This window comes from Mus musculus, chromosome 13, assembly GCF_000001635.26.
Source record: "Mus musculus strain C57BL/6J chromosome 13, GRCm38.p6 C57BL/6J".
In the NCBI taxonomy this organism is placed as follows: domain Eukaryota; kingdom Metazoa; phylum Chordata; class Mammalia; order Rodentia; family Muridae; genus Mus; species Mus musculus.
Genome location: NC_000079.6, coordinates 76,562,965 through 76,590,274, shown reverse-complemented (window position 1 = coordinate 76,590,274; position 27,310 = coordinate 76,562,965). Strand labels below are relative to the sequence as shown.

Here is a 27,310-nt window from a genome sequence, read left to right as displayed (position 1 = left end):
TTTCTTCTTCTTCTTCTTCTTCTTCTTCTTCTTCTTCTTCTTCTTCTTCTTCTTCTTCTTCTTCTTCTTCTTCTTCTTCTTCTTCTTCTTCTTCTTCTTCTTCTTCTTCTTCTTCCTGTTGCACTGGAGGTCTACCCAGGGTGTCTAACATTTAGTTACATCCTCAGGTATGTCTGGATTTAAGCCCAGTTTATCTAGTGAGAATGTGAATTGTATTACTGCCCATGCCACATGGATTTCTCATCCTATTAACCCCACTAGGAGGGATCTCACACACAGTCTTTTCTCACCAGTCTAGACTTCTTCTACAGCTAAGTCTCATTTTCAGAAAGACCATGTTAATTCTCTCTAAAGCACCCACACTCCTAGGAACATGACAAAGTCATTCCTTGTCAGTACAACCTCGGTTTCTTCAGGCATTTGTTTTCACTTCATCCTGACTCAAGGCTTAGCTTTCATTGATGCTGATACTTTGAGGATCAGGGCATTCAGGCTTGGCTGCATATCGTTTCTCCTTTTCTGTCCCCCATCTCCCACACATCTGCCATATACACACGATTCTTACCCTGGTTGCTGAGTGGAAACATGGCTGATCACAACATCTACTGCAGGCAGTGCTTTAAGAAGTCTCCTGTAGAATTCTTTCTCTACTCATATCTTCCTAAATGGTTCTACTCACCCTCAAATGCTTTGTCCAAGTTAATGAAAAGACGTCAGTGATATGTGCTGGGCCACAGGATACCAAAGTGTATGCCATGAGTGCTTTCCTGAAAATTTGTACCCTTGATCTCTATTTGAAGCCCAGTGGATCCGAATCCCAGAGACACAGGCCTGAGCACATGAAGGCTGATCAAGACTCACAGGGTAACGTGTACAGTGATACAAGCTGAAGAACTGCCCCATAAGCAATATCTCAGCATGGTCCACCCAGAACCATAAAGGACTTGCTCCTTTAAGTGCTGCAGTCTGGGTGGAGACAGAGTCACAGCAGTGCTTCTTTCTCCATAACTGTGGTTGGTTACTACAGAAGGCACTGCTTAGCCATGGCTGCCTCTTGTTTGTTGAGGTGACTCGAAGGGTTGAATATGCATTGTTTACTAACAGAACGCTAGCATTTATAAACGTTTCTCTTGGTTTGAATGCACATTGGTTTTTAAGAATAGGAAGAATAGGAAGAGGTAAGAAAGTCTAACAAGTCTTTAATGTAAGAGATTGGTTAAACGTGAACTCTTTCTATGAAAAATGTGTCCACAGTACTAAGTAATAAGCCAATGGCACAGTTTCAGGAATGAGAAAGTATTTCATGTGGAACTTAACATATATATTTTTCCCAGGGCTGGAGAGATGCCTCACGTGTTGCTCCTGCAAAGGACCCAGATTCTGTGCCTAGCACCCACATCTCAGCACTTTACAACCCTCTGAAACTCTAGTCACAGAGGATCTGATATCCTGGTCTGGCTTTTGCAGGTACCAGGCAGAATGGTGCAAAGTAAAAACTCTCATACACACACACAAAAAAAAAATAAAGCAAGGAAATTTTTTAAAAGATCTATTCTTTTCACCCCCAAAGTCCCCACAAGATAATTATGTATTAGCTAAAAGGAAGTTGCTGTAAGGTGTGGAGAATTAAGATGTAGCAAAAAAGTGAAACTTTGGAGCACCACTTAAATGCTAAATTAGACGATGTTGGTCTCGATGATTGACAGGGCAAAGTAATCACGAGATGCAGCTGAAAACCCCGTGTTACGCTGTGCTCTGGGGAATTGGCTGTATTCTGCTGTGCTCTGGGGAGCTGGCTGTATTCTGCTGTGCTATGGGGAGCTGGCTGTACAGCCTTAAGAAACTCATGTGACTAGCCTGCAGCAAAATTATCTCCACTCGCAAAATGAGAAAACATGGCTAGCTTTTCTCCAAGGCACTTTTAATTTTTTTAATTCAAAATTTTGTGAATAGGCATTGCTCACTATTCAGGTCAAGTAAAATATTATGGAAACTGTATGGCTGGTTTAATATGTGAAACCACTTTTTATGGGTTATTTTAATATAAAACTGATACTTGGATTTCTGTTTTTCCTTCATTAAAGTCCTCCTCTTTTTCTTCTCCTTTTTATTTTTATTTTTTTTTATTTTGGAACAAGGCCTCATGTAGCCTAGCCTGGCTTTGAACTCACAATGTAGCCACAGTTGGCATCGAACTAGCCCTTCTGTGTCACTTTGCATATGCTCTTAATACAGGCATATACCAGCATGACTGCTATTTAACTTTCTTCTTATTTTTGTGCCTAAAACTGCAGTCAAAATCTTCTGTAAACTTCCACAAAATTGTGCAAAAATAATGGATAGTGTATGGGAAACATGAAGTGGAGAAAGGAAACTTATGAGAGGGACTAGCTGATTAGGGATGTGGAGCCAAGTCTCAACCTAAGGTTTCCGGGGACCCAGGAAGGTCTTGCCTTCAGTTAGGATCCCCTCCTGCCCTTCTTTTCTCCTATTCTCTCTTCTTTCTTCAAAGTTTAGCTTTTATTAGCTTTTGGTAATTACTACAGGAAGCAATAAGTTTCACTCTGGCATTTTCATACCTTGTGTCTGTCGCTCTTCCTTCTCCACTCTGTCCTTTTGCCCCCTTTCTGCTGGTCCCTTCCTCCCCAGCAGCTTCCCTGCTACCTCTCTGCTACACGGCTTTTTTTTTCCATTTTTTATTAGGTATTTAGTTCATTTACATTTCCAATGCTATACCAAAAGTCCCACATACCCACCCACCCCCACTCCCCTACCCACCCACTCCCCCTTTTTGGCCCTGGCATTCCCCTGTACTGGGGCATATAAAGTTTGCAAGTCCAATGGGCCTCTCTTTTCAGTGATGGCTGACTAGGCCATCTTTTGATACATATGCAGCTAGAGACAAGAGCTCTGGGGTACTGCTTAGTTCATATTGTTGTTCCACCTATAGGGTTGCAGTTCCCTTTAGTTCCTTGGGTGGTTTCTCTAGTTCCTCCATTGGGGGCCCTGTGGTCCATTCAATAGCTGTGAGCATCCACTTCTGTGTTTGCTAGGCCCTGGCATAGTCTCACAAGAGACAGCTATATCTGGGTCCTTTCAGCAAAATCTTGCTAGTGTATGCAATGGTGTCAGCATTTGGAAGCTGATCATGGGATGGATCTCTGGATATGGCAATTACTAGATGGTCCATCCTTTAGTCACACTTCCAAATTTTGTCTCTGTAACTCCTTCCATGGGTGTTTTGTTTCCTATTCTAAGAAGGGGCAAAGTGTCCACACTTTGGTCTTCGTTCTCTTGAGTTTAATGTGTTTAGCAAATTATATCTTATATCGTGGGTATCCTAAGTTTCTGGGCTAATATCCACTTATCAGTAAGTACATATTGTGAGAGTTCCTTTGTGATTGGGTTACCTCACTCAGGATGATGCCCTCCAGGTCCATCCATTTGGCTAGGAATTTCATAAATTAATTCTTTTTAATAGCTGAGTAGTACTCCATTGTGTAAATGTACCACATTTTCTGTATCCATTCCTCTGTTGAGGGGCATCTGGGTTCTTTCCAGCTTCTGGCTATTATAAATAAGGCTGCTATGAACATAGTGGAGCATGTGTCCTTCTTATCGGTTGGGGCATCTTCTGGATATATGCCAGAAGAGGTATTGCTGGATCTTCCGGTAGTACTATGTCCAATTTTCTGAGGAACCGACAGACTGATTTCCAGAGTGGTTATACAAGCTTGCAATCCCACCAACAATGGAGGAGTGTTCCTCTTTCTCCACATCCTCGCCAGCGTCTGCTGTCACCTGAATTTTTCATCTTAGCCATTCTGACTGGTGTGAGGTGGAATCTCAGGGTTGACTCCACTACCCTTTTGCATATCTCATGGTCCCCTTTCTAGTCTCATGACCTATGCTACACTCACGCCCACATGTAATAGCTGCACATAGAATTTAAAAATCTAGGATCTTCTGAATATGAAAAAACCTATTAATTTTCCTGAGTTTGAGCTACTTTTCAGTTTTAAACAAAATATCTAGAACATATACAAGAACTGCAAGAGTTAAATATCCCCTTATTCTTTTGATTAATAAATGGGCTAATAAACTGAAGAGACTAGTCTCCAAAGAAACACAAATGAACACCAAATAATTTTAAATGTGTTCAGCATCTTTAGCCATCAGGGAAATACATATTATAACCACTTTGAGATTCCATCTCTCCCTTGTCAAAATGACCAACTGCCCCAAAGCAAACAAGGGTGAGGATGTGGGGAAAGAACCACCCACTGTTGGTGGAGTTGTAAACTGATGTATTCACTATTGAAATCAGCATGAAGGGGTCTGAACAGGCTAAAGATAGAAATGACCATATGACTCAGCTATATCATGGTAGGGTACGTGCCCCTAAACCCATGTCCTATACCATGAAGAACACCCTGCATATCCCTATTGACTCTCACAACAATCATAAAGGCATAAATAGAAGCAGTCTGGATTTCCATCAACAGACAAATGGGTGGTGAGAATGTGATGCATATACACAATAGGATTTTATTCAACTGAAAGGAACACACTGTTTCTAAGATAGAGAAATTACTTCCAGAGAACAACAAGCCACAGGAAACAAGTGCACTTCCATATCACAAAGTACTTACACACCACGGAAGGGAATGACTTCCCAAAGTCACTGTGTGATGTTTTGTTTACAACCAAGGAACTAGTAGTTACGTGCTGATTGAGATGATTTTTTTTCTTTTTGTTTATAATGCTTGCTTGATTGAATGCCAAACATGCAATTTTCCCAATAGAGTCGTCTCCATTGTCTACACTTGAACTTTGTTTCCCCCCATCCCTTGGAAAACTTGAAGCAATAAGTCTTTTAATACTCTCTCTGAAACTTGCACCATATCCTGGCTCTAGCCCCCAAGACTCCACCATCATTTTGGAAAGTATTCTATTGTTCTATTGTGCCAAGTAAATATGAGCACTTTAATGAGATGTGTGTAAGCAGGGAGGCTTCTGCTCTCAGATTTTGAAACAAATATGTGTTTGCCAGTCACTGAACATGATTTTTAATATTGTTGTTCAAACTAATTTTGTTTGTAGGGCCTTCTAATACTATGATCATGGTTTGTACTTTCTGTGCCATACAGATAAAAAGACAAAGCTGCATAAAGGCCTTGGACAATGCCATTCCAGCATTCACTGAAAGGATCAGGAGTATATGCACAAATGTAGACACAACAGGGATTTTCCCTCAAAGCCCAAAACAAGCTTATCAGGAGACTTAAACACATTCCACTGTTTCTGCCAATCCCCCACCTAAAAACACAACAACAAAAAGGCTTTTCATATCACTTAGAAGAATGGATTACTTTAGCTAGTTCCTAGCATATTTGCCAAATGCTAACCACATCTTACATGACTTCCTACACAACTTCAACCTACCCCTGCCTATGATTCCCTATCACTTAGAAGGAAGGTGTGCGCATCACAAAAATGATTAGATGTACTAACATTATTGATTCCCTTAACATCTCTGTATCATTTTCTAGCACTCAATTCAAATGCCTGACATCAACACAGTTGGGCTGCCATCTTGCTCTGAATTCTGACTACCCAGACTCGGTTTCATCCTTTGTATCATGTTAGGGACAAGTGATTTGATTTGTATACACTTTACCTTTCCTGGCTGTAAAAAGGGAGTAAAATTATAATAGTGCCCACGGTTATACGGCAGTTATAAGAATAAACTGGACAACTAGTAAAAGTCTTCATTATGACTGTCCTCATCATCACCTTGAAAAGAGACACTTGTAAATCAAAGAATTCAGAGCTTGCATGGCTGTGTTCATGCCACGGATATGTATTACTAATGCTTTCCCATTACTGTAATGACTCAAGAAAAGGGACACCCGTGCCTGATTTGTGTATCTATACTAAATTAAGATGGGATTAAAGCTCAGCAGGGAATCTCCAGAGTTTATTTGGGTTTATAACAAATGCACATTCAATACAATGCTTGGTACTTATAACAAAGATGTCTGTGAACCCTTCCAAAAGGATCACACTGCTTCACTGACCTTGGAGTTCACTGGATTACTAACCAATATTTGGTAAACACCCACAGTCAATAAGTGTGAGAAAATAAATTTTAAAAATATAAGGGCTTGGGGCTTTCCCAAAAGCTGTTGCCTGTACATGGGATATGTTCTTCTATATGGGCTGCCCTGTCTGGCCCTAGTAGGGAAGGATGTGCCTAGTCTCACAGAGACTTGATGTGCCAGGGTGGGGGATACCTGGTACATATATCATTGTTGCCTGCTAAAGAAGAGGGCGTCAACCTTGCAAACAAGTACTGACTCTTTTTTGACCTCTTCTATGTGCGGTCTCCTTCCTTAGGTCCCAGACAAAGGTTCTTACCTCACATCATTTTCCTTCATCTCCTAGCATAACTGTTCCTTCACAGAGGTTTTTTTAATTAATGCAAACATGAACTTGTTTGCAAAGCACTGCTAGGCTATAGTCATATGATAGCATCACAATCAATTCCATCCACCTGCTGAAGCTGCAACATTGCTGGCCAGTCCATGAGGGTAACTCATAGTTTTCATTAACTTACATTTTCTATGAAAAGAAATGGTCTTTATGTTTTGAATTCTTAGAAACATGAAATAACCTTTAAAGAAAATTCTTCAGGAAATGGTTTCTAATCTTATCAACAGACTTTTAGAGCTAAATTTTCTTTTTAAAAAGTCTATTGTAGTCACTGGTACAGTGATGACACTAACTTCTATAATTATGAAAGCCATGTTTTCTTCTTGCTATTGACCTTAATAAGAGTAGAGATCCATAATATAAACTACGCACGCCCATTCTAACAGAAGTGGTTGGAATTTTATTGGTTTATTTATTTATTTGTTTGTTTGTTTGTTTGTTTATTATTGGGAGTATTCTTTGTCTCTTTTTTCAAAGGCAAGACTATGGAGAACGTATCTTTTTGTAGACATTTTCAACAAAGGCAGCAAACAGCCTACTGCATCAGCCACAATTTCAAAAGTTAAAACAGACAGTAATACTGGTTAAGCATGTTTATTTTCATGGGCTAAATATTGGAATACTTGTACTATGGAAATCGCTAAGAAATAACGAGTTTTGAAGACTATCCCATAGACATAGGCCTTGTAAGACCAGGTCGAAGAGTCCCCAGTACAGGAAGCTTGAGTAGAGAAGGTACTCTGAAACCCTGTGAAGAATGGCTTCTTAAAACGAAGACCAAAGTGTGGACACTTTGCCCCTTCTTAGAATTGGCAACAATCACCCATGGAAGGAGTTACAGAGACAAAGTTTGGAGCTGAGACAAAAGGATGGACCACCAAGAGACTGCCATATCCAGGGATCCATCCCATAATTAGCCTCCAAATGATGACACCATTGCATACACTAGCAAGCGTTTGGTGCAAGGACCGTGATATAGCCGTCTCTTGGGAGACTAGGCCGGGGCCTAACAAACACATAAGTGGATGCTCATAGTCAACTATTGGATGGATCACAGGACCCCCAATGGAGGAGCTAGAGAAAGTACCCAAGGAGCTAAAAAGATCTGCAACCCTGTAGGTGCAACATTATGAACTAACCAGTACCCCGGAGCTCTTGACTCTAGCTGCATATGTATCAAAAGATGGCCTAGTCGGCCATCACTGGAAAGAGAGGCCCACTGGACAGGCAAACTTTATATGCCCCAGTACAGGGGAACGCCAGGGCCAAAAAATGGGAATGGGTGGGTGGGGGGGGGGGTGTAGGAGGCTTTTGGGATAGCATTGGAAATGTAATTGAGGAAAATACGTAATAAAAAAAATAACAGGAAAAAAAATAATGGCTTCTTAAAAGCATGGTCAACAGGGTTTTGTGAATATTATTATCATCATCATTATTGCTATTATTTTTACTTTAAAAAGATGAGCTGATTAGCCCTTTGCAAGGTGAGATAAGAAGACTGCAATTTCAAGACCAGCCTGGTCTCCATAGTACACCAGTGTTCAGAGGAAACACGCAAAATGGAGGACATTATTACTCATGTTTTACACCAGGTATGCTGCCTTTCTCCTTCAACAGGATTCAGTAGAGACAATAGAATCTAATGTGTCAGAAATCAGAAGAATCATGCTGTAAATTTTTTTCCTATGTTTGGTTCTTCATTGAGAATATCTCAAGGTCTTATTAAGAGAAAAAAATAAGAGAAGGAAAACATGCTTGGCATCCAATGACTTAGCTTCCAGCAGAGACAAAGCATATATTGATTTTAGCTGAAAACACTGAATTGCCACTCAATAAACATGTTTCTTTTTTTTTTGAGAATGACTTTCCTTGTGTTATTTGAAATTAAAATGGCACTGGGACTTATAATGGGGGTCTCTTTATTTCCTAGAGCTTAACTTTGCGAAACACTTTATATCATTTGAATATTAACAAGAAAAATTAATTTATAAATTGGAGAGAAATGAGACCTCCATTCCCAAAAAGAAACATACTGTATTCTAAGTAAAGTGCTGACTATCTTTAACATCTCAAACTCCTCTCCTTTAATAAAACACAGAAACAACCCCTTAGAAATGCATAGATTGAAAAGCCCAAGATCTAGGGGCTTCCTCAAGCCTGAACCCTGCAGGTTCTTTCAGGCTCGTTTTACCCATATCTTTTTCACCGATTTTTTTCAACTAAATTAGCATGTGGGTTGAGAAATGAAATATTATCTTGTTTGTGTGTGCTCTTCGTACCACCAGCCCACCACTCTACAGAGGAAGGGAACCAGGAAAACAGCCAAAGAATGGGGCACAAGAAAGGACAAGGGCAACCGCCATGCCACCCTCTGTGGTCAGCCACATCAGACAATGGCACGATCTGTTAAACACTGCTGGAAATAACATATTAGAAACTCTGGATCTGATAACATCACATCAGACTGAGTTCCAATCCATGCCAAGAGTTTGTTTGGCCGCTGTCATCCACAATAAGAACCCAGAAGCAAGGCAAAGCATAATTAATTAGACATTCTTTTGCTTTAATACAGTGTATTTTGTTATACTCTTTTATGTGACTTGCCTCCAGCATAGTGTTTGATAAATCAGAATATCTCCCTCCTTGTTCATATTTAAAAGGGCAGAGTATAATGTATATTCTAGTACTCAAATATTCTATTTATTACATGTATCATGATTTGAGAATATGTAGGTCTTTGCTTTTTTTCACTATTTAAGGTTCAGAATGCTCTCATAGTGGTACCATTTTCTAATAGAACTTTTGTTCTCAAGTACGAAGTACTCCTTCAAATATGCTTGGAAATTAAAATAAATTTAACTCATCCTCTAAAGAAGAGGAAACTCATTTTCCTTCCATCAACTCATTAACCCTTTGACCTTTGCAAAAATATTAATTATTGACTATATTTCTAGTGAAAAGTAACCTCTATGTTTTAGTTAGAATCTAGCAGTTTTATAGTGTATATAAATTTGAACAGAAATGAAGCATTCCTAAGCATGACAGTGAGTCAATTAGGAAGAAAGTATTTATAATACCAACTGTCATTAGTACATTAAGAACTCAACTCATTACTATCCTACAAATTTATAGCTAGAGCTCTCAAAATCAAATTAGCTACTTCTTCCATGTCAAATGAAGTTGACGGCTCTAAATATGAGCATCTGAAGTTAAATGACACAAGACACCTGCCCCAAATTCTACATTTGATGTCAGTTTCTTGAATCAGTTATCTTTAATTCCAACCTCTTAGCTTAAACAAATTTGCAAACAAAGCTGTCAGTCATTTTCCACGCAGATTTCTCTATGCACCAACCTGTACCATGACCGTCTCGCAGCAACAGAGAAAGTAAGATGTGGTAAACAAGCTCACATTTTAAAACAGCTCAACCTGAAGTTCCTAAGTCCATAGCCTCTCACTCAGGCCCAAGTCCACACATGACAGGACAAGAGGCTTTTGCTCCCTTCTCATATTTAACTTTTCAGTTAATGAGACCTTCTTTTTATGCCAGTAAAGGACCATAATCATTTAGGAAAGAATGAAAACCTTTATTTATTTGAATATTAATTTGATATAGACTTTGATAGAAACTATATGATAACAAAATGAAAAAAGACCCCCAAACTGATACCCTGAAATAACTAATTCTTGAAAGCAATCTAAAGCAACGTAAAGCTAACAAAGTCTCAACATTACCAAGGTTCTGCCTTTTTTTCATAAATAAGTTCCAAGAGAATACTGATCTCTTAAATTAGGTCTTTCATAGGTGCAAAGCATTTGAAGCCCAAAATACAAACATCAGACTCATAATTACCATGCTCAGTACTCAGGGAGAAGACATTTTCTGAGGCACAATCCTGAAACTGCCAAATGCATTTAAAGCTGCCACAACCTAAAGAGTACATCCAAACCTTGCACTTACCTTATGACAAACGAGTGGTAAATTGCAGAAACTTTTCAGCCTGTAGCTATCTAGCATAGTGCTTGAGAAACGACCAAATCATCTTTCACCCTGGGCAGAGCTGTGTCTCCAGACTTGGCTGTCTTCGCAAAACACAGCATAAGTGTCTGTTCACCTCCAAGGGAGAGCAGCGCCCTCTCAGCACCGAGCACTTGCAGCTCTGAACTGCAGAGACTTAGAGTGAAAGTAGGAGGAACCAGTGAGGTTTAAATACCACCCATTGCTTCAGATCCACAGGATATGACTCAACTCTCAAAGGGGAAGAGTTTCCCTTTGCAAACTGTTAGTACAAATTACATAAAAAACATCATTGCTGGGGACCTAAAATTCTTACAAACTACATATATCTTTATTTACCTTTTCTAATCAGCCTCTTCTCTGTGACAAAAGCCACAGTAAAAAGTGAGAATCACGTCACACATGGACAAAGAAAATATTTGCTGGCTCTTTGCAGTGAGCTGATTTAATACTATTAAAGATGTGTGAACTTGACATTTCCCAAAGATGATGATGATGTGTGTGTGTGTGTGGGGGGGGGTGGGTGTATTCTTAAAGATATATGTATATATTCTTATACATACAAATACACATATTTATACATATAAATATATATATACATATATATTTATACACACAATATTATAGTTGTTTGTTGTGATCAGTTTGTGTGCACTGGTAATAAATCTATCTCACCAATAATGTGTCAATTTTGCATTAATGACAGAAATCAATAAAGTACTTCTCATGGTATCATTTGACCAAGAGGGAACCCATATTTGATCCCTCCATGTCTTCCACTGTCCTCTGTCTGTCTGTTATATGAGTCTGGATCTACGCCTGCATGAATGTTGTGAATCTGTCCCTGTGTCTGTCTTGGGTGAGTATCTGTCTGTGTCTCTGGGATCTTCCCAATATGCTCATAAGGGTTCAAGCTATTCTCCCCTCATGCTTGGTGCTCCAAAATGCTTCACTGATGTATTAATGTTCCTCATACAGCCTCACACGTTCTTCACACAAGACTCCAAGATTCACAGATGTAATGTATTAAAGATTTTTCACCACAATATAGACAGCCTGAATGCATTAATACTAAACCCAAGTCACCAATAATATATGGGTGTCTTATTACCCAAAAATCAATAAGCCACGTCTTCTTGGTGTCACTTGACCAAGAATGAGCCCAGATTTGAATTCTCTACTTTGCTCTCCCTGTTTATCATCCCTGTCTGTTTTTTGGGTATGAATTTGTGCTTGCCTAAGACTATGTCTATGTCTGAGTATCTGTTTCTAACAATGAGCTTTGTTCCCTCTTTTACTGAACAGCACAGAAAACTCCACATGGGGAAGGAATAAAGGATATACTTTGCAGAAATCTTTAACAGAGGTTTACAAGGGATCAAGTCACTGACTCCAACTGACCTAAATAAGCAACAGTACTACAACCAAGCAATATGCTTTCAACATTTATAATGGATATTTATTTGGTAAGACAGTGTTCAACCTAATAGTTCTGAGTATCATAACACATGTACAAATAATACATGTGTTACTCTTGGGTCAAGGGTGTAGAAGAGTGTATAATTTAAGGTTGTAGCTGTGCATTAGCTTAAATTGCTTACATTGAGAAATCCAAGGCAAGTAATGTTTGTTACATTGATCACTTAGAGGCAGATTAAACAGATAAGCTGTGCACAGTAGGATAGCAGTCCTAAGTATCAAGTGACCTCAAGGTGTGTAATTAATTGTCTGTTAGGTCCAGAAAAAGTGCCAGCTCCTCTCAATGTAAGAGACATTTGTATAGGAATGCATTGCCATAGTTTCTATTACTCTGCCAAAGATCAATACTAAGCATAGTTTGGCACTGTGGTATAAATCTGCATTTTAGGATGCCCATTTATCCTGTCTGCAAAAGCATAAAACCAGCATGTTCTATGTACACAGCTATAGCACTAGAATCAAAGGTAAGTATAAGATCTATCAATAAAAAACAACCTCTCCCCTTCGATGATACAAAAAAAAATGATTTTTATAGACTCTAAGCCTATAACTTCTGGTTGTCATATTTAGTGAAAAATATGATGTATAAAATAAGCCAAGAAAAAGAAAAGCCAAAAGCAAATACATAAAGCAAATACATAAAGGACACTACCACCACAGCCACCACAGCCACCACCACCACCACATTTCCCAGATCTTGTCATACATTAAGTCATGTTCTTTCTCTGCTGCAAAGATGGACATACTAGAATATTCATGGTAGAATTGTCTGTAATATGAAAGGCTTTGCCATGTCATAAACAGTGAAATGGTTAAATTAATAAAGAGCTAATCTGAGTAATACTGCATACTAAGAAATAGTATGTACTTATTTTGTTCTTAATAATCAGGCTCTATAAATACACTATAGGCAAATCTCTTTTAAGTGTTAAATGAAATAAACAAGCTACAGCAAAATTTATCATCTCGGGTATGAGACAAATTCATATGCAAATTCATAGATACAGTCTGTCTCCAGGACTTCAATCAATTATGAACATAGCTATGTCTAGAAAGGAGATTAAAGGAATGATAGGGACGCGGGGAGGAAGCCAATCCATTTCTCAGGTTTTTGTATACTGAATAAGCCATATAAAATAAAAGTGAATCCATAGACTCTATAGATAACTTGAGAAGAACATACTACTTTTAAAAGTAATTTAATATTTTCACTTACATATATTACAACATTATACTCACTTTAAATGGACCCTCCTTTGTTATTTTCCAAAGCAATATATCATAAATCTAAGAGCTCTTTTCTGGTCCAATCAACATTTTTTATGAGCCCCAGTTTATGTTTTCTCTGATTATTTCATCTGGCTAAAGGGTATGCCAAAGTCATAACAGAGGGAAAACAGGACAGAGAGACAGAAACAGACAGCTGGTTACATTAGACTCTCCAGTGTGTCTGCCCACATTGGCCAATGTCTTTGTTTTTTTGTTTGTTTGTTTGTTTGTTTGTTTTGTTTTTTTTTCTGTTGGCCTTCTGTAAGCAATTTTACTGAAATAACTTTTGTACCTGGTATTTGTCTAGGAAATTTTCCATTTCAGCCAGGTTTTCCAGTTTTGTTGAGTATAGCATTTTGTAGTAGGGTTTGATGATATTTTGGATTTCCTCAGGTTCTGTTGTTATGTCTCCTTTTTCATTTATGATTTTGTTAATTAGGATACTGTCCCTGTGCCCTCTAGTTAGTATGGCTAAGGGCTTATCTATCTTGTTGATTTTCTCAAAGAACCAGCTCTTGGTTTGGTTGATTCTTTGTATAGTTCTTTTTGTTTCTTCTTGGTTGATTTCAACCCTAAGTCTGATGATTTCCTGCCATCTACTCCTCGTGGGTGAATTTGCTTCCTTTTCTTCATCTTCAGCCAGGAGGTGGATCTGAGTTCAAGACCTCTGTACACCTTCCCTATAAGAGAAGAGCTTGCCTGCAGAGAATGCTCTAACCAATGGGACTCAGGAAAGAGTGGGACTCCCAGGAGTGCTGACAGAGGCTACCAGAATTACAGGAACAAGCTCCATACAGAGACAGCTAGAACATCTAACACCAGAGATAACCAGATGGCAAAAGGCAAAGGTAAGATTCTTACTAACAGAAACCAAGACCATCAGAATACAGTAAGCTCATCACACCAAGTCCTGGATACCCCAACACACCAGAAAAGCAAAATTCAGATTTAAAAATCATATCTCATGACGCTGGCAGAGGATTTTAAGAAGGGCATTAATAACTCACTTAAAGAAATAGAGGAGAACACTACTAAATAGTTAGAAGTCCTTAAAAAGGAAACACAAAAAACCCTCAAAGAGTTACAGGAAAACACTGCTAAACAGGTAGAAGTCCTTGAAGAGGAGGAACAACAACAACAACAACAACAACAACAACAACAAATCCCTTAAAGAATTTCAGGAAAACAAAACCAAACAGGTGATGGAATTAAAGAAAACCATCCAAGATCATGGAAGCAGAAACAATAAAGAAAACCCAAAGGGAGACAACTCCACAGATAGAAATCCTAGGAAAGAAATCAGGAACATCAGCAACACAATACAAGAGATGGGAGAATCTCAGGTGCAAAAGATTCCATAGAAAACATGGACACAACAATCAAAGAAAATGCAAAATGCAAAAAAGATCCTAACTCAAAACATCCAGCAAATCTAGGACACAATGAGAAGACCAAGCCTAAGAATTATAGGTATAGATGAGAATGAAGATTTTCAACTTAAAGGGCCAGTAAATATCTTCAACAAAATTATAGAAGAAAATTTCCTAACCTAAATAAAGGGATGCCCATGAACCTACAAGAAGCCTACAGAACTCCAAATAGACTGGACCAGAAAAGAAATTCCTCCCAACACATAATAATCAGAAAAACAAGTGCACTAAATAAAGATAGAATACTAAAAGCAGTAAAGGAAACAGGTCAAGTAAAATATAAAGGCAGACCTATTGGAATTACACCAGACTTCTCACCAGAGGCTGAAAGCCAGAAGATCCTGGACAGATGTTATACAGACCCTAAGAGAACACAATTGCCAGCACAGGCTACTATACCCAGCAAAACTCTCAAGTACCATAGTTGGAGAAACCAAGGTATGTCATTACAAAACCAAATTCACACAATGTCTTTCCATAAATCAAGCCCTTCAAAAGATAATAAAGGGAAAACTCCACCACAAGGATGGAAATTATGTACTAGGAAAAGCAAGAAAGTAATCCTTTACCAAACCTAAATGACGATAGCCTCAAGAACAGAATCCCAACTCTAACAACAAAAATAGCAGGAAGCAACAATTACTTTTTCCTAATACCTCTTAATATCAGTGGACTCAATTCCCCAATTAAAAGACATAGACTAACAGAGAGGCTACATAAACAGGGCCCAACATTTTGCTGTATACAGGAAACCCACCTCAGGGACAAAGACAGACTCTGCCTCAGAGTAAAAGGCTAGAAAATAATTTTCCTAGCAAATGGTCCCTAGAAACAACCTGTAGTAGCCATTCTAATATCAAATAAAATCAACTTCCAAACCAAAGTTATCAAAAAAAGAGAAGGAGAGGCACTTCATACTCATCAAAGGTAAAATCTGCCAAGATGAACTCTCAATTCTGAATATCTATGCTCCAAATGCAAGGGCATCCACATTCATTAAAGAAACTTTAGTAAAGCTCAAAGCACACATTGCACCTCACACAATAATAGTGGGAGACTTCAATACCCCACTCTCATCAATGGACAGATCCTGAAAACAGAAACTAAACAAAGACACACTGAAATCTAACAGAAGTTATGAAACAAATGGATTTAACAGATATCTACAGGACATTTTATCCTAAAACAAAAGGATATATATTCTTCTCAGCACCTCATGGTCCCTTTTCCAAAACTGACAATAAAATTGGTCTCAAAACAGGCATCAACAGATGCAAAAATATTGAAATTATCCCATGCATCCTATCAGACCACCAGGAACTAAGATTGATCTTCAATAACAACACAAATAATCAAAAGCCAACATTCACATGGAAGCTGAACAACACTCTACTCAATCATAACTTGGTCAAGGAAGAAATGAAGAAAAAAATTAAAGACTTTTTAGAGTTTAATGAAAATGAAGACACAACATACCCAAACTTATGGGAAACAATGAAAGCATCCCTAAGAGGAAAACTCATAGCTCTGAGTGCATCCAAAAAGAAACTAGAGAGAGCATACACTAGTAGCTTGACAGCACACCTAAAAGGTCTAGAAGAAAAGGAAGCAAATTCACCCACGAGGAGTAGATGGCAGGAAATCATCAGACTTAGGGTTGAAATCAACCAAGAAGAAACAAAAAGAACTATACAAAGAATCAACCAAACCAAGAGCTGGTTCTTTGAGAAAATCAACAAGATAGATAAGCCCTTAGCCATACTAACTAGAGGGCACAGGGACAGTATCCTAATTAACAAAATCATAAATGAAAAAGGAGACATAACAACAGAACCTGAGGAAATCCAAAATATCATCAAACCCTACTACAAAATGCTATACTCAACAAAACTGGAAAACCTGGCTGAAATGGAAAATTTCCTAGACAAATACCAGGTACAAAAGTTAAATCAGGATCAGGATAAGGATCTAAACAATCCCATTTCCCCTAAAGAAATAAAAGCAGCCATTAATAGTGTTCTCAACCAAAAAAACCCCAGGTCTTGATAGGCTTAGTGCAGAGATTTATCAGACCATCAAAGAAGAACTAGTGACCCTAAAAATTCCATCAGAGACCTCCTAAACCTGATAAATAGCTTCAATGCCGAAGCTGGATATAAAATTAACTCAAATGAATCAGTGGCCTTTTTCTACACGAAGGATATGCAGGCTGAGAAAGAAATTAGGGAAACGACACCCTTCACAATAGTCACAAATAATATGAAATACCTTGGTGTGACTCTAACTAAGGAAGTGAACGATCTGTATGATAAGAACTTCAAGTCTCTGAAGAAAGAAACTAAAGAAGATCTCAGAAGTTTGAAAGATCTCCTATGTTCATGGATTGACACGATCAATATAGTAAAAATGGCTATCTTGCCGAAAGCAATCTACAGATTCAATGCAATCCCTATCAAAATTCCAACTCAATTCTTCAGAGTTAGACAGTGCAATTTGCAAATTCATCTGGAATAACAAAAAGCCTGGGATAGCAAAAACTATTCTCAACAATAAAAGAACCTCTGGTGGAATCATCATCCTCAACCGCAAGCTGTACTACAGAGCAATTGTGATAAAAACTGCATGGTAAAGGGGCAGACAGGTAGATCAATGGAATAGAATTGAAGACCCTGAAATGAACCCACACACCTATGGTCACTTGATCTTTGACAAAGGAGCTAAAAACATCCAATGGAAAATTTGACAGCATTTTCAACAAATGGTACTGGCTTAACTGGTGGTTATCATGTAGAAGAATATGAATTGATCCATTCTTATCTCCTTGTACAAAGCTCAAGTCTAAGTGGATCAAGGATCTCCAAAAATAACTGGAGACACTAAAATTTATAGAGGAGAAAGTGGGGGAAAGCCTTGAAGGTATGGGCACAGAGGAAAAATTCCTGAACAGAACAGCAATGCCTTGTGTTGTAAGATGGAGAATTGACAAATGGGACATCATAAAATTGCAAAGCTTCTGTAAGGCAAAAGACACCGTCAATAAGACAAAAAGGCCACCAACAGATTGGGAAAGGATATTTACCAATCCTAAATCTGAAAGGGGACTAATATCCAATATATACAAAGAACTAAAGAAGCTGGATTCCATAAACTCAAATAACCCCATTAAAAAAACAAAGAATTCTCTGAGGAATACCGAATGAATGAGAAGCACCTGAAAAAATGTTCAGCATCCTTAATGATCAGGGCAATAGAAGCCAAAACAACCCTGAGATTCCGCCTCACACCAGTCAGAATGGCTACGATCAAAAGTTCAGCACATTCTGTGCTTAAACAATAGATGATCCGGGCAGTGGTGGTGCACACCTTTAGTCCCAGCACTTGGGAGGCAGAGGCAGCTGGATTTCTGAGTTAGAGGCCAGCCTGCTCTACAGAGTGAGTCCAGGACAGCCAGGGCTACACAGAGAATCCCTCTTTCAAAAAGACAAAAAAACAGAAAACAAAAACAAAAACAAAAACAAACAAACAATAGATAAAAGAGGATACAGAAGAATATTCTTACCTAAACAACATATATATGCTCTTGGTACAGAGAGGGGTGATATAACTTAGATTCCCCACATGTCATTAAAAATGACCATATTTGAGGTAGCATAGACCCATGAGATACACTAGACTTGGGGAAGATTTATATTTTCTTACTGAGACCTACTTATATCACTCAGAAATAATTTCTAATTTTTTTAGAAGATTAATAGGAAATAAAGGGGAAGACAGGTTATTAATTTGAAAATAAACCGTTTCCCTGAGGGACAAGCACCTTTAAAATAATTGTGTGTGTGTGTGTGTGTGTGTGTGTGTGTGTGTGTGTGTGTGTGTGTGTGTGTGTGTGCAGCTGGGTATGGGAGTTCAGAATCCCAGAATAGGGCTTTGGGTGGTTAAGCTGTGAGCCTAACATGGATTCTGGGACCTGAATTTGGGGCCTTTACCATAGCAGTACATGCTCCTAACTGCTGAACCACATCTCCAGCTCTCTACAAGTTCATTTTTATAGTTAGTGAGCCAATTAGTTTCTCTATTAATTAGAGAAAACAGTATTTCATAAAAACTATAGTTCTCCAGACTCAACAAATGTTATACCCTGCATATCAGATTATTAATAATTCACAACTGAAGTTAAAAATAGGCTCTTGTTAACTGAAGCAAATCATTTTATAAAATATATTTACAGATAATGCAACTAAATTGCTTATAAATACATATGTGGACATTAGGATTCTCTGAGAGCAGATTATAGAGCCCCCAAAAAATCAAGAAAATGAGAATCCTTAATATTCTTTAGCATGGAGGGGAAAGGGCTTTTGAGCTAAAAATAGCTACCAATGACCATCACACCATCTATTTCCTAGGGAAAAATTTAAAAGCATCTTACTTCCTTGAGGCTATGAGGTTTACACTTCAGTTTTTATGGCACTCTAGCCTCAGGGACTTACAGGCTCAAATGTGTTTTCTTTACTTGGAGGTGACAGTGAAGTAGATATGAAAACAAGAGAATAAGTCTTACATTCGAGAATTAAGCTTTGAAATAAAAATATATAATAGTTCAAAACATAGAAAAATCGATGCAATTTCAATTGTCAGAGTACTACAGACTCAAATGTCTAGAGGCATACACATTAATAAGAGGTAATGTAGATGAATACCCCAGACCCAGAGGGGATTATGGTGGCATGAATAGATGGCAGAAATCAAGTCTCATTTAAAGGAGACAGTTTAAACTCAGTTCCTGCATGGCTTACCTCATGTGGGAAGAAGCCAAATCTCTGAATTTTTAAAGAAAAACTAAAAACATGCTATATAAATAGTTGTAGGTGTTAAAACTCAGGCCCTCTGAAGTATACAATACACTAAATCTTTTAAAGAGTAGGTATGTCCACAGGCAGTCTGTAACCTTAGGTGTGGTAATCACAGGCTGTCTTACAGATTAAGCAGGTACAGGCTATATAGGCAAGGACATAAGAAAGAGCAGTCTCGGAAGCACACTGCTATTCAAATACTCAACAGGGCATTTAAGTCTGGCAGTATTTCCTTCTCAGTGTGATCCTGCATTTTTTTATTAGATATTTTCTATATTTACATTTCAACTGTTATCCCCTTTCCTATTTTCCTCTCCGAAAATCCCCTATCCCCTCCCATCTCGCACTGCTCCCCAACCCACCCACTCCCGCTTCTTGGCCTTGGCATTCCCCTATACTGGGGCATAGAGCCTTCAGAAGACCAAGATCCTACATTTCTAAATCTATTATCTCTGAGTCCAAGAACAATCTGCCCTTTTGATCCCATGCTAAGCACGCTTCTTTATGATTAGAATCTGAGATCTTTTCTAGGGTGCCTTCAAGCAGAACTTGCTTGACACTAAAGGGGCTTGATGAACAACAACATAACAACAACCTCCCATTATGAATTAAGAAGAGGGCAGGTAGGTTAGAGACATGTGTGGAATGCCTCCAGCAGCTTCACTTGAATAGATGGAAACTCTGGAATACTGATTTTGACCATGATAGTTGTCAACTTTGTTCTTCCGAGACCAGCTTGAGTGGAAAGCTATGCTCTAAAGAGAAATGGTTTATCAACCAAGGAGTGCACATGGCTCCAGCTGCATATGTAGCAGAGGATGGCCTTGTCATGCATCAATGGTAGGAAAGGTCCTTGGTCCTATGAAGGCTCAATAGATGTCCCAGTGTAGGGGAATCGAGGGCTGGGAGGTGGGAGTGGGTTGGTGGGTGGAGGAACACCCTCATAGAAGACGGGGAGGGGGGAGGTGATAGGGTGTTTCTGGGAGGGAGGGAAACCAGGAAAGGGGATAACATTTGAAATGTAAATGAAGAAAACATCCAATTCTTTTAAAAACCGATGATTTGTATGGTTTTGGAGCCAACATGGTTGAGGCTAGTATAACTTCCTAATGGAAATAATCCTACAAGGCCCATTGTAGTCTTGCTCAATCTACTTTACATCTTATGCACCTGCCGGGGGTCATGGATTTTAAAGAACCCTTAGCCAAGTTTCAAGATGTCCAAAAATGACCTGGAAATGGGAAGTTAAGAATTAAATCTAAATCTCCAAGAACCGAGTCCCAAAGCTCACAGAAAGTATGTATTTGTAATCACAGCATGGTACTATGTGCTTAGCAGAGATGGTCCTACGAATCCCCCTGTAAATTTGCAAAGCTTGTATTACTGGGAACAGCTATTCCATTTCATGAGAAGAAAATGGATGTCTAAACAGGCTAGTTAGAGCCATCCAACTCTGCACCACCTCATTGGTCAGTGTCAGAGCCCTCCCACTCTGTACCACCACATTATCATGCTTTATTTCATTTTTTAATTTTTTCTTTTACCATCAAATATGCACTTTGTACTTAAATGCCAAAAGTTATTATAGTTATTTTGCTAATCCTGTCTCCTTGACATTACCTACAATGATGTTATGAAACAAACACTCAGATGCCCCATTCTGATAAGGAAGCTGAGGCAAGAAGAAAAAGAAATCTTGACTACAACTATATAGCCAGTAGATGGCATAATGAGGGCTAGGACTTGAAAAGATGGTCTGGCTGTGCTCCTGCATATAATGTTCTTACACAGACGTGAAATGGTTACTGTTTTAAATATTAATTGCAGTCCTTTTGTAATTTTTCTGAAGGGTGGATAGAAACACTAGGTAAAGAAATATTTTTATTATACATCAATTAGACAAACTGCAATTCTTTTGGGCTTAAGAACTGTGGGTAACCACCATAAAACAAGCACAGGCCTGGAGGAAATTATGCACAGGGGATGCATCTGAGGAGGATAAATCCACGCCTGCATAATTTTTCCCTCACCCCTCCACCTAGAAAGAGAGGGACTTTTTTTTTATTTCTGCACTTTAGGCTGTAATGATTAGAATACACTTGAAAAATCTACAATGAAGCAAAAATTCCAAAGTAATTTAAAAGTCATTTTCTTCTAGAACCAAGAAGTTTAATTTCAAGTAAAACTGCCTTGAATATAAAGATATGGGTACTACCTACTTTAAGTCAAATTTCCTATATACTTCAACTATCAGAGCCATAAATTCTTGGGTTTTATGATGAAAGATACTTTGGTACCAGTTTGATAAAAATGACACTTTCTGACTCATACTATAAATATGAAGGAGACTTTTCTACTTACGCAGTGAGGAAACCTCTCCTGGTTCCTAGACCACTAACACCATCCAGTCAGGTCTAACCCAGGGGGCCCTAAGATCTCCTCTACTAAAAAAAACAAAAACAAAAACAAAAAACAAAAAAACAAAACAAAAAAAAATAAGAACAAAAACAAAAACCTGCCACCTACTTATTTCCCTTCAGTATGGCTTTGGGCATCAGCTGCTTCCAGAAACCTTTCTATTAGAAATACAGCTTGCCTCAGAGCTAGGTAATAAAGGATGATGGTCACTGTACATTTCCACTGCTTTGATAGAATACCTTACAAAAGCAACTTAGATAGAAGGGAGTTTATTTGATTTACACTGCAGAGGAGATACAAAATTCAAATCACAACACCTACCATTTTTTTCTGCCCACTACAAACATCCAATTATTGTTTAACACAATTAATCTGGCTATAAAAGCACAGGTTACCTTCCTAGGAGTATGTTTTTCTTGGTCCAGCCTCATCTATTTTTGTGATCATCTTCCTTCCCATCCCCCACGCTGCTCCCACGCTTCCTTTCATTCCTCTCATATTAAAAAGCAGTTTAGATGTCTTAAAGCAAATGTGTAACCCAATGGTATTAAGAGGGTATCTTCTAACTGATGGGAATATGTGCAGAGACCCACAGCCAAACGTTAGGTGAAGTAAGGGAAATCCTGCAGAAGAGGGGGAAGAAGGATTGCGGAAGCCAGAACAGTTAAGGACACCACAAGAAAACCCACAGAATCAACTAACTGAATCCATGTGGGCTCACAGAGACTGAAACAACCAGCAGGGAATCTGCATGGGGCTGACCTAGGCCCTCTGCATATATGTTATGGTTGTGTAGCTTGGTTTTCTTGTGGGACCAGTCAAAGTTGGGCTGTCTCTGACTCTTTTGCTTGCCTTTGGGACCTTTTTCCTCCTACTGGGTTGTGTTGACCACCCTTAATAGAAGTGAAGGTACTTAGTCTATTGCAACTTGATATACCTTGTTTAGTTGAAATCCCTCGGAAGCCTGCCCTTTTCTGACCAAGAGGAAGGAATGGGGGGGGGAATAGGGGTAGAAGAGGGAGAAACTGCAGTTGGGTTGTAACCCAGGAGAGAAAGATAAATAAAAAAGTAAAATAAATATTATAGTTTTTTAAAAGATGGCATGTTTTAAAATCATATTTTATAAACATAAATTATGTCTCTACTTTGGCTCATACTGTTTGTTATGATCCTCATCTGCATTATAGAAAATTTTTTTTAAAAGGTAATAAGTATAAATTAGCTTCATTTGCCTGATGCCTCATTTTAAAAAAATTATATACTAGTAACTTTGACAAATGAAGTAGAAGTTGTATTTTATATATATTCTTCACTAATTCTCTAGTTTCTCCTTCTCACTCCTTGGTGTGTTTTTTTTTTTTCTGCCCCCTCTGTACTGCTATTTCATAGTCAGTCTCAGGCTCTGCTTCTTTTGCAAGAAATCAGGAAATCTGAAGCTCTATGTGAGGTGTCTGGGAGGTAAAAACATAGAAGAGACACATCTGAGAATGGCCAATTGCCTATCAGAGGGCACTCTGCTCATTTGTTCTATGGGATTACAAGGTTTATTTGGTCAAATTTTCTTGCTTTCAAAGACCATGTAAAATGTTTTAAAAACACAGTCCCTAATGCTTAGACTGTTTATACTCAGCTCAGCCTAAATGGACATCTGCTTTGTATTCTCATAGTGAAATTCTATCCATGATTACAGGATTAATTACTATCCCTATGTTAGTACTCCTATATCTCTATCTCTACCCCAAATAGGAATTACATCTACATGTACATTGAAACTTACTGGGCCCTCTAAACTGGACATTAAGGATTCAAAATCTACTAATAAACTTAGCTTTATCCAGATGAACTTAGAAACTATAAACTATTTCCTAGACATCTCTATATAAAGGTGTTCCTTGCATCTCAAGCTAGGCCTGGCTGAAATTCTATTTATCAGCACAACTACTCCCCACTTCTCTGCTATAAAGAAACTTATCTTGAACTTCCTTATTTCTATGGAATGCCGAAATCAAATAGACAGAATTAAACCAGAACCCTTCTCTTACAACAGTGATCTAATCAGTCTCCATGGTCCGTACTTTCTATGAGCTATATACCTCTAACTCTCGTGACTCACTTTAGGTCCTTGATACTTCCCCATATGTAATTTCCTCCATGAATGACTACAGTTTTTACAAACAGGTCTGATATTTTATGATGATCCTCTAGAGATGACATCAATGTCTTCCCCTTCCCTTTGAAACCAAGCTGAACTTTGATTCTATTCTGACTAAGGTTGACAGAAACACTGCCACATGTTTCTCAGGGCATGATCTTACAATGTTCTGCAACTACTACCTTGTTCACTGAAATGACCTTTATGGAGAATCCCAGAGACTAGAGAATGTAAGAGGTACTCTAGACAGGACATCAGGAGCTTTCCTAGCTTGTCCCACAACATTCATTCTCCAGGCTCCATCTAAATTCAATTGTATGGAAAACAATGAGCGAGGGCTTTCTGGGCAAAGCTTTCACATACTCCTAATTCCCAAGATTAAGAGCAAAGTGTAATGGTAGCTTTGAGAGTCTAAATTACAGGTTATTTGTTACAGAGCAGTAGGCCTAAAGCAGAGGTGAGGTCTACTGTAACAGAAAACTAGGGAACTTAGAAAATTTTGGGACAGGCAGTGAGGGGGGCATGCAAAGACTTTCCACAAGTGCCAGAGATGTTAGCAGGACTTTGTTGTAGGTTCCCAACGATTACCGGGGCTCAAAAGAAAGTAATAAAAAGCTCAGGACACTGGAAGGAAAGGGCTCCTCATTATATCTGGCAACACTCTTTAGTGGGAACATGTAACATAGACATTTACCTAAAGAGGACACTTTTATGTTTGTTTCTGGATTCTTTTTTTTTTTCTGTCTATTGTGGAAAAAGAAAAGAAAAAACTTGAGCTATAAAGCAGGTTGCTGGGTCTAAAACACAAAGAGACAGTTCTTTACTGCTAGCCTCTTCAGACAACAAACTATTCTTAACAGCAAAAACAGCCTTAAGCCAAAGATTTCAACCAATCGTTATTGAGGCTTTTTACTAAGATTTTCAGAAAAGTCTAAGCCAGTGTCTCTTCTAATTATTCGCATTGGCAAGGGACTACCGACCTCCCTAAGATGCTTAGGAATAAGTGTCACAAACCCTCTTGCTTAAACCCTTGAGTATCTAAGTAACTTGACAATCTCAATCCTGAGATCAGTAAAGTAGAAAAGGACTCATTGTAAGGGTGTTGGTGGGTGGAGACTTAGAGAAACACCACTAAATATTTTAGAAAATGTTTAAGAAATAGTTAAATGTTTCTCTTTTTTTTTCCTAGTTAAATGTTTCTTAAATAACGAAAATGTTAAGGAGTCAAGTGCAAGAACCATCATATTATATTAAGGAGGAAACAAAACAAAATGGAAAAACATACAGTGTTCTCTTAGTGAGGAGGCTGAGAAGGACATTTAGGGGCACACTTAGGGATGTTGAGCTCATGGCCTTTATATGTGGAATGTAAAGGCTGACTCAAAGGCTAATGCTTAGGAGTCAGAACTTTGGGGATAGCAGCTCCCCGTGCATGTCCTGCTCCTGGGAGCTGGGGATGGAAGAGGACTGATTGGTAATATCACTCATGGTCAGTTCTTTAGAAGCTGGACTTAGCATCCTGTACCTAAGGAGCCTTAGATCATAAATTTTAAAATAGTAGAGTTTGCCAACTGAGGTTTGGTGTATGAGAAGTGTTAAGTTATAGTTGCTCTGTTAATTATAGAAGATATAATTTCTAAAGATGGGCACCAAAAATGTCTCCAATATCATGTATTTTTCTCATAATGTGACTGACTCATTCTGTCAAAAGTTATCTGTATTCCTTTTCTCTAAAGGAGGAGTCATGATTGTCACTATAGCAAAATGATACCATTTGAATTTGAAGCTAGTTCCAAAGGCTGGTACAGTCTCCACCTGGTTCTCCTGAGGGCTGTTTTTAGAATTCAGCTGCTGTGCCACAGGGAACTCAAGAGTGCATATGAAAGCCTGTATGGAGAACCTGGATTTCAGCCCAAGGCACAAGCTGAGCCCTGCTGGTGAACAGCACCAACTAGCAAGAGACTCAAACAGGCTATTCTGAAGAGAAAAGGCTTGCATGGAGAAGAAGAGGCCATCTGGCCTCCAGCCTCACCCAACAAAATAAATGATTGATACTGTAAAGTTCCCAGGCTATGGTATTACTCAGCAGTAGACAATACTTCTCATTTTCCTTGTCTCCTGTCTTCTACTTCTCTTCATTTTTCATGAATTTTTAGAAGACAAATCTGCCCAAGTCATACTCTAGATTTTTCCTCCCCCATTGTCTCTCTACCATGAAACTGGTATTTTGAAATCATGAACAATTTCTTATGCATTCAAAAAAATCAGGAAAATAAATTATTAAATTATTTTGTAGCCGGGCATGGTGACGCAGTCCTTTAATCCCAGCATTTGGGAGACAGAGGGAGGTGGATTTCTGAGTTTGAGGCCAGCCTGGTCTACAGAGTGAGTTCTAAAACAGCCATGACTACACAGAGAAACCCTGCCTCAAAAAAACAAAACAAAACAAAACAAAACAAAACAAAAAACAAAGCAAAACAAAACAAAAACAAAACAAAAAAACAAAAACAAAAACAAAATTATTTTGTCCCTGGGATTTTAATTGGATCTATAATGGGATCTTGACTCACAGCATGTAAATTCTGTGAATCTGAATGACTAAATTAACAATATTGCTGATTTTCTTTTAAGGGAGCCCCTTTTTTTCAAATTTTGAAATAGTTATATTCACGAGTTTCATCCATGCTGAAGACAGCCATGAGAAAGGGAACATGCTGTGAGAAAGCAGCATATGTCTTCTCAGAAGCCAAAGATGAACTGTTTGGCCTACACTTTAATCATCTGATTTTTTAAAACTACAAATACTATGCTTTGCTACTTCTATAAGATATAAAATTGTAATCAATTCCCCAATTCAAGTAATGCCATAGGCTATTATAAATTCAGGCAATTTCTAGGTTTTCTGTTAGAATAATTTTATCTGTCTCTTATTCCTGGATGTTTCTTCATTGTTCATGTCATATACAATTCCTTAATGTCTACGCACCCCAAACAAAAATACAAAAAAAGACAAAACAGAACAAAACTAAACTTAATACTTTCACTTTTTGTATTTCTTTAAGTAATATTTCATATTTAGTGATTAGGGCAGACGATTCTGTTGTGTTACGGCTTTCGTACAGATTTCTCTTGTGGGGAACTTACGTTACTTAGCATGCAGAGGCTTATGGGGTATTGTATGTTTCAATGACCATC

At 38.3% G+C, this 27,310-nt stretch overlaps 1 protein-coding gene across 13 annotated transcripts in view; it reads right to left on the bottom strand.

Annotated features, from left to right (window-relative positions):
• The window catches only part of Mctp1 (multiple C2 domains, transmembrane 1), a 650,923-nt gene that overhangs the window by 443,010 nt on the left and 180,603 nt on the right, over positions 1–27,310 (bottom strand). For 2 of the 13 annotated variants that reach the window (XM_030247469.1, XM_006517471.4), the window contains exon 1: positions 10,458–10,960. The exons of 8 other annotated variants lie outside the window; for them this stretch is intronic. In XM_030247469.1, the coding sequence (XP_030103329.1) occupies positions 10,458–10,514 (57 nt within the window). In that variant the 5' untranslated portion in view covers positions 10,515–10,960. Of the gene's footprint in view, positions 1–10,457; positions 10,965–27,310 lie in introns of those variants that run through there. 3 more of the 13 variants (XM_006517468.4, XM_006517469.4, NM_001377108.1) reach the window with 3 other exon arrangements.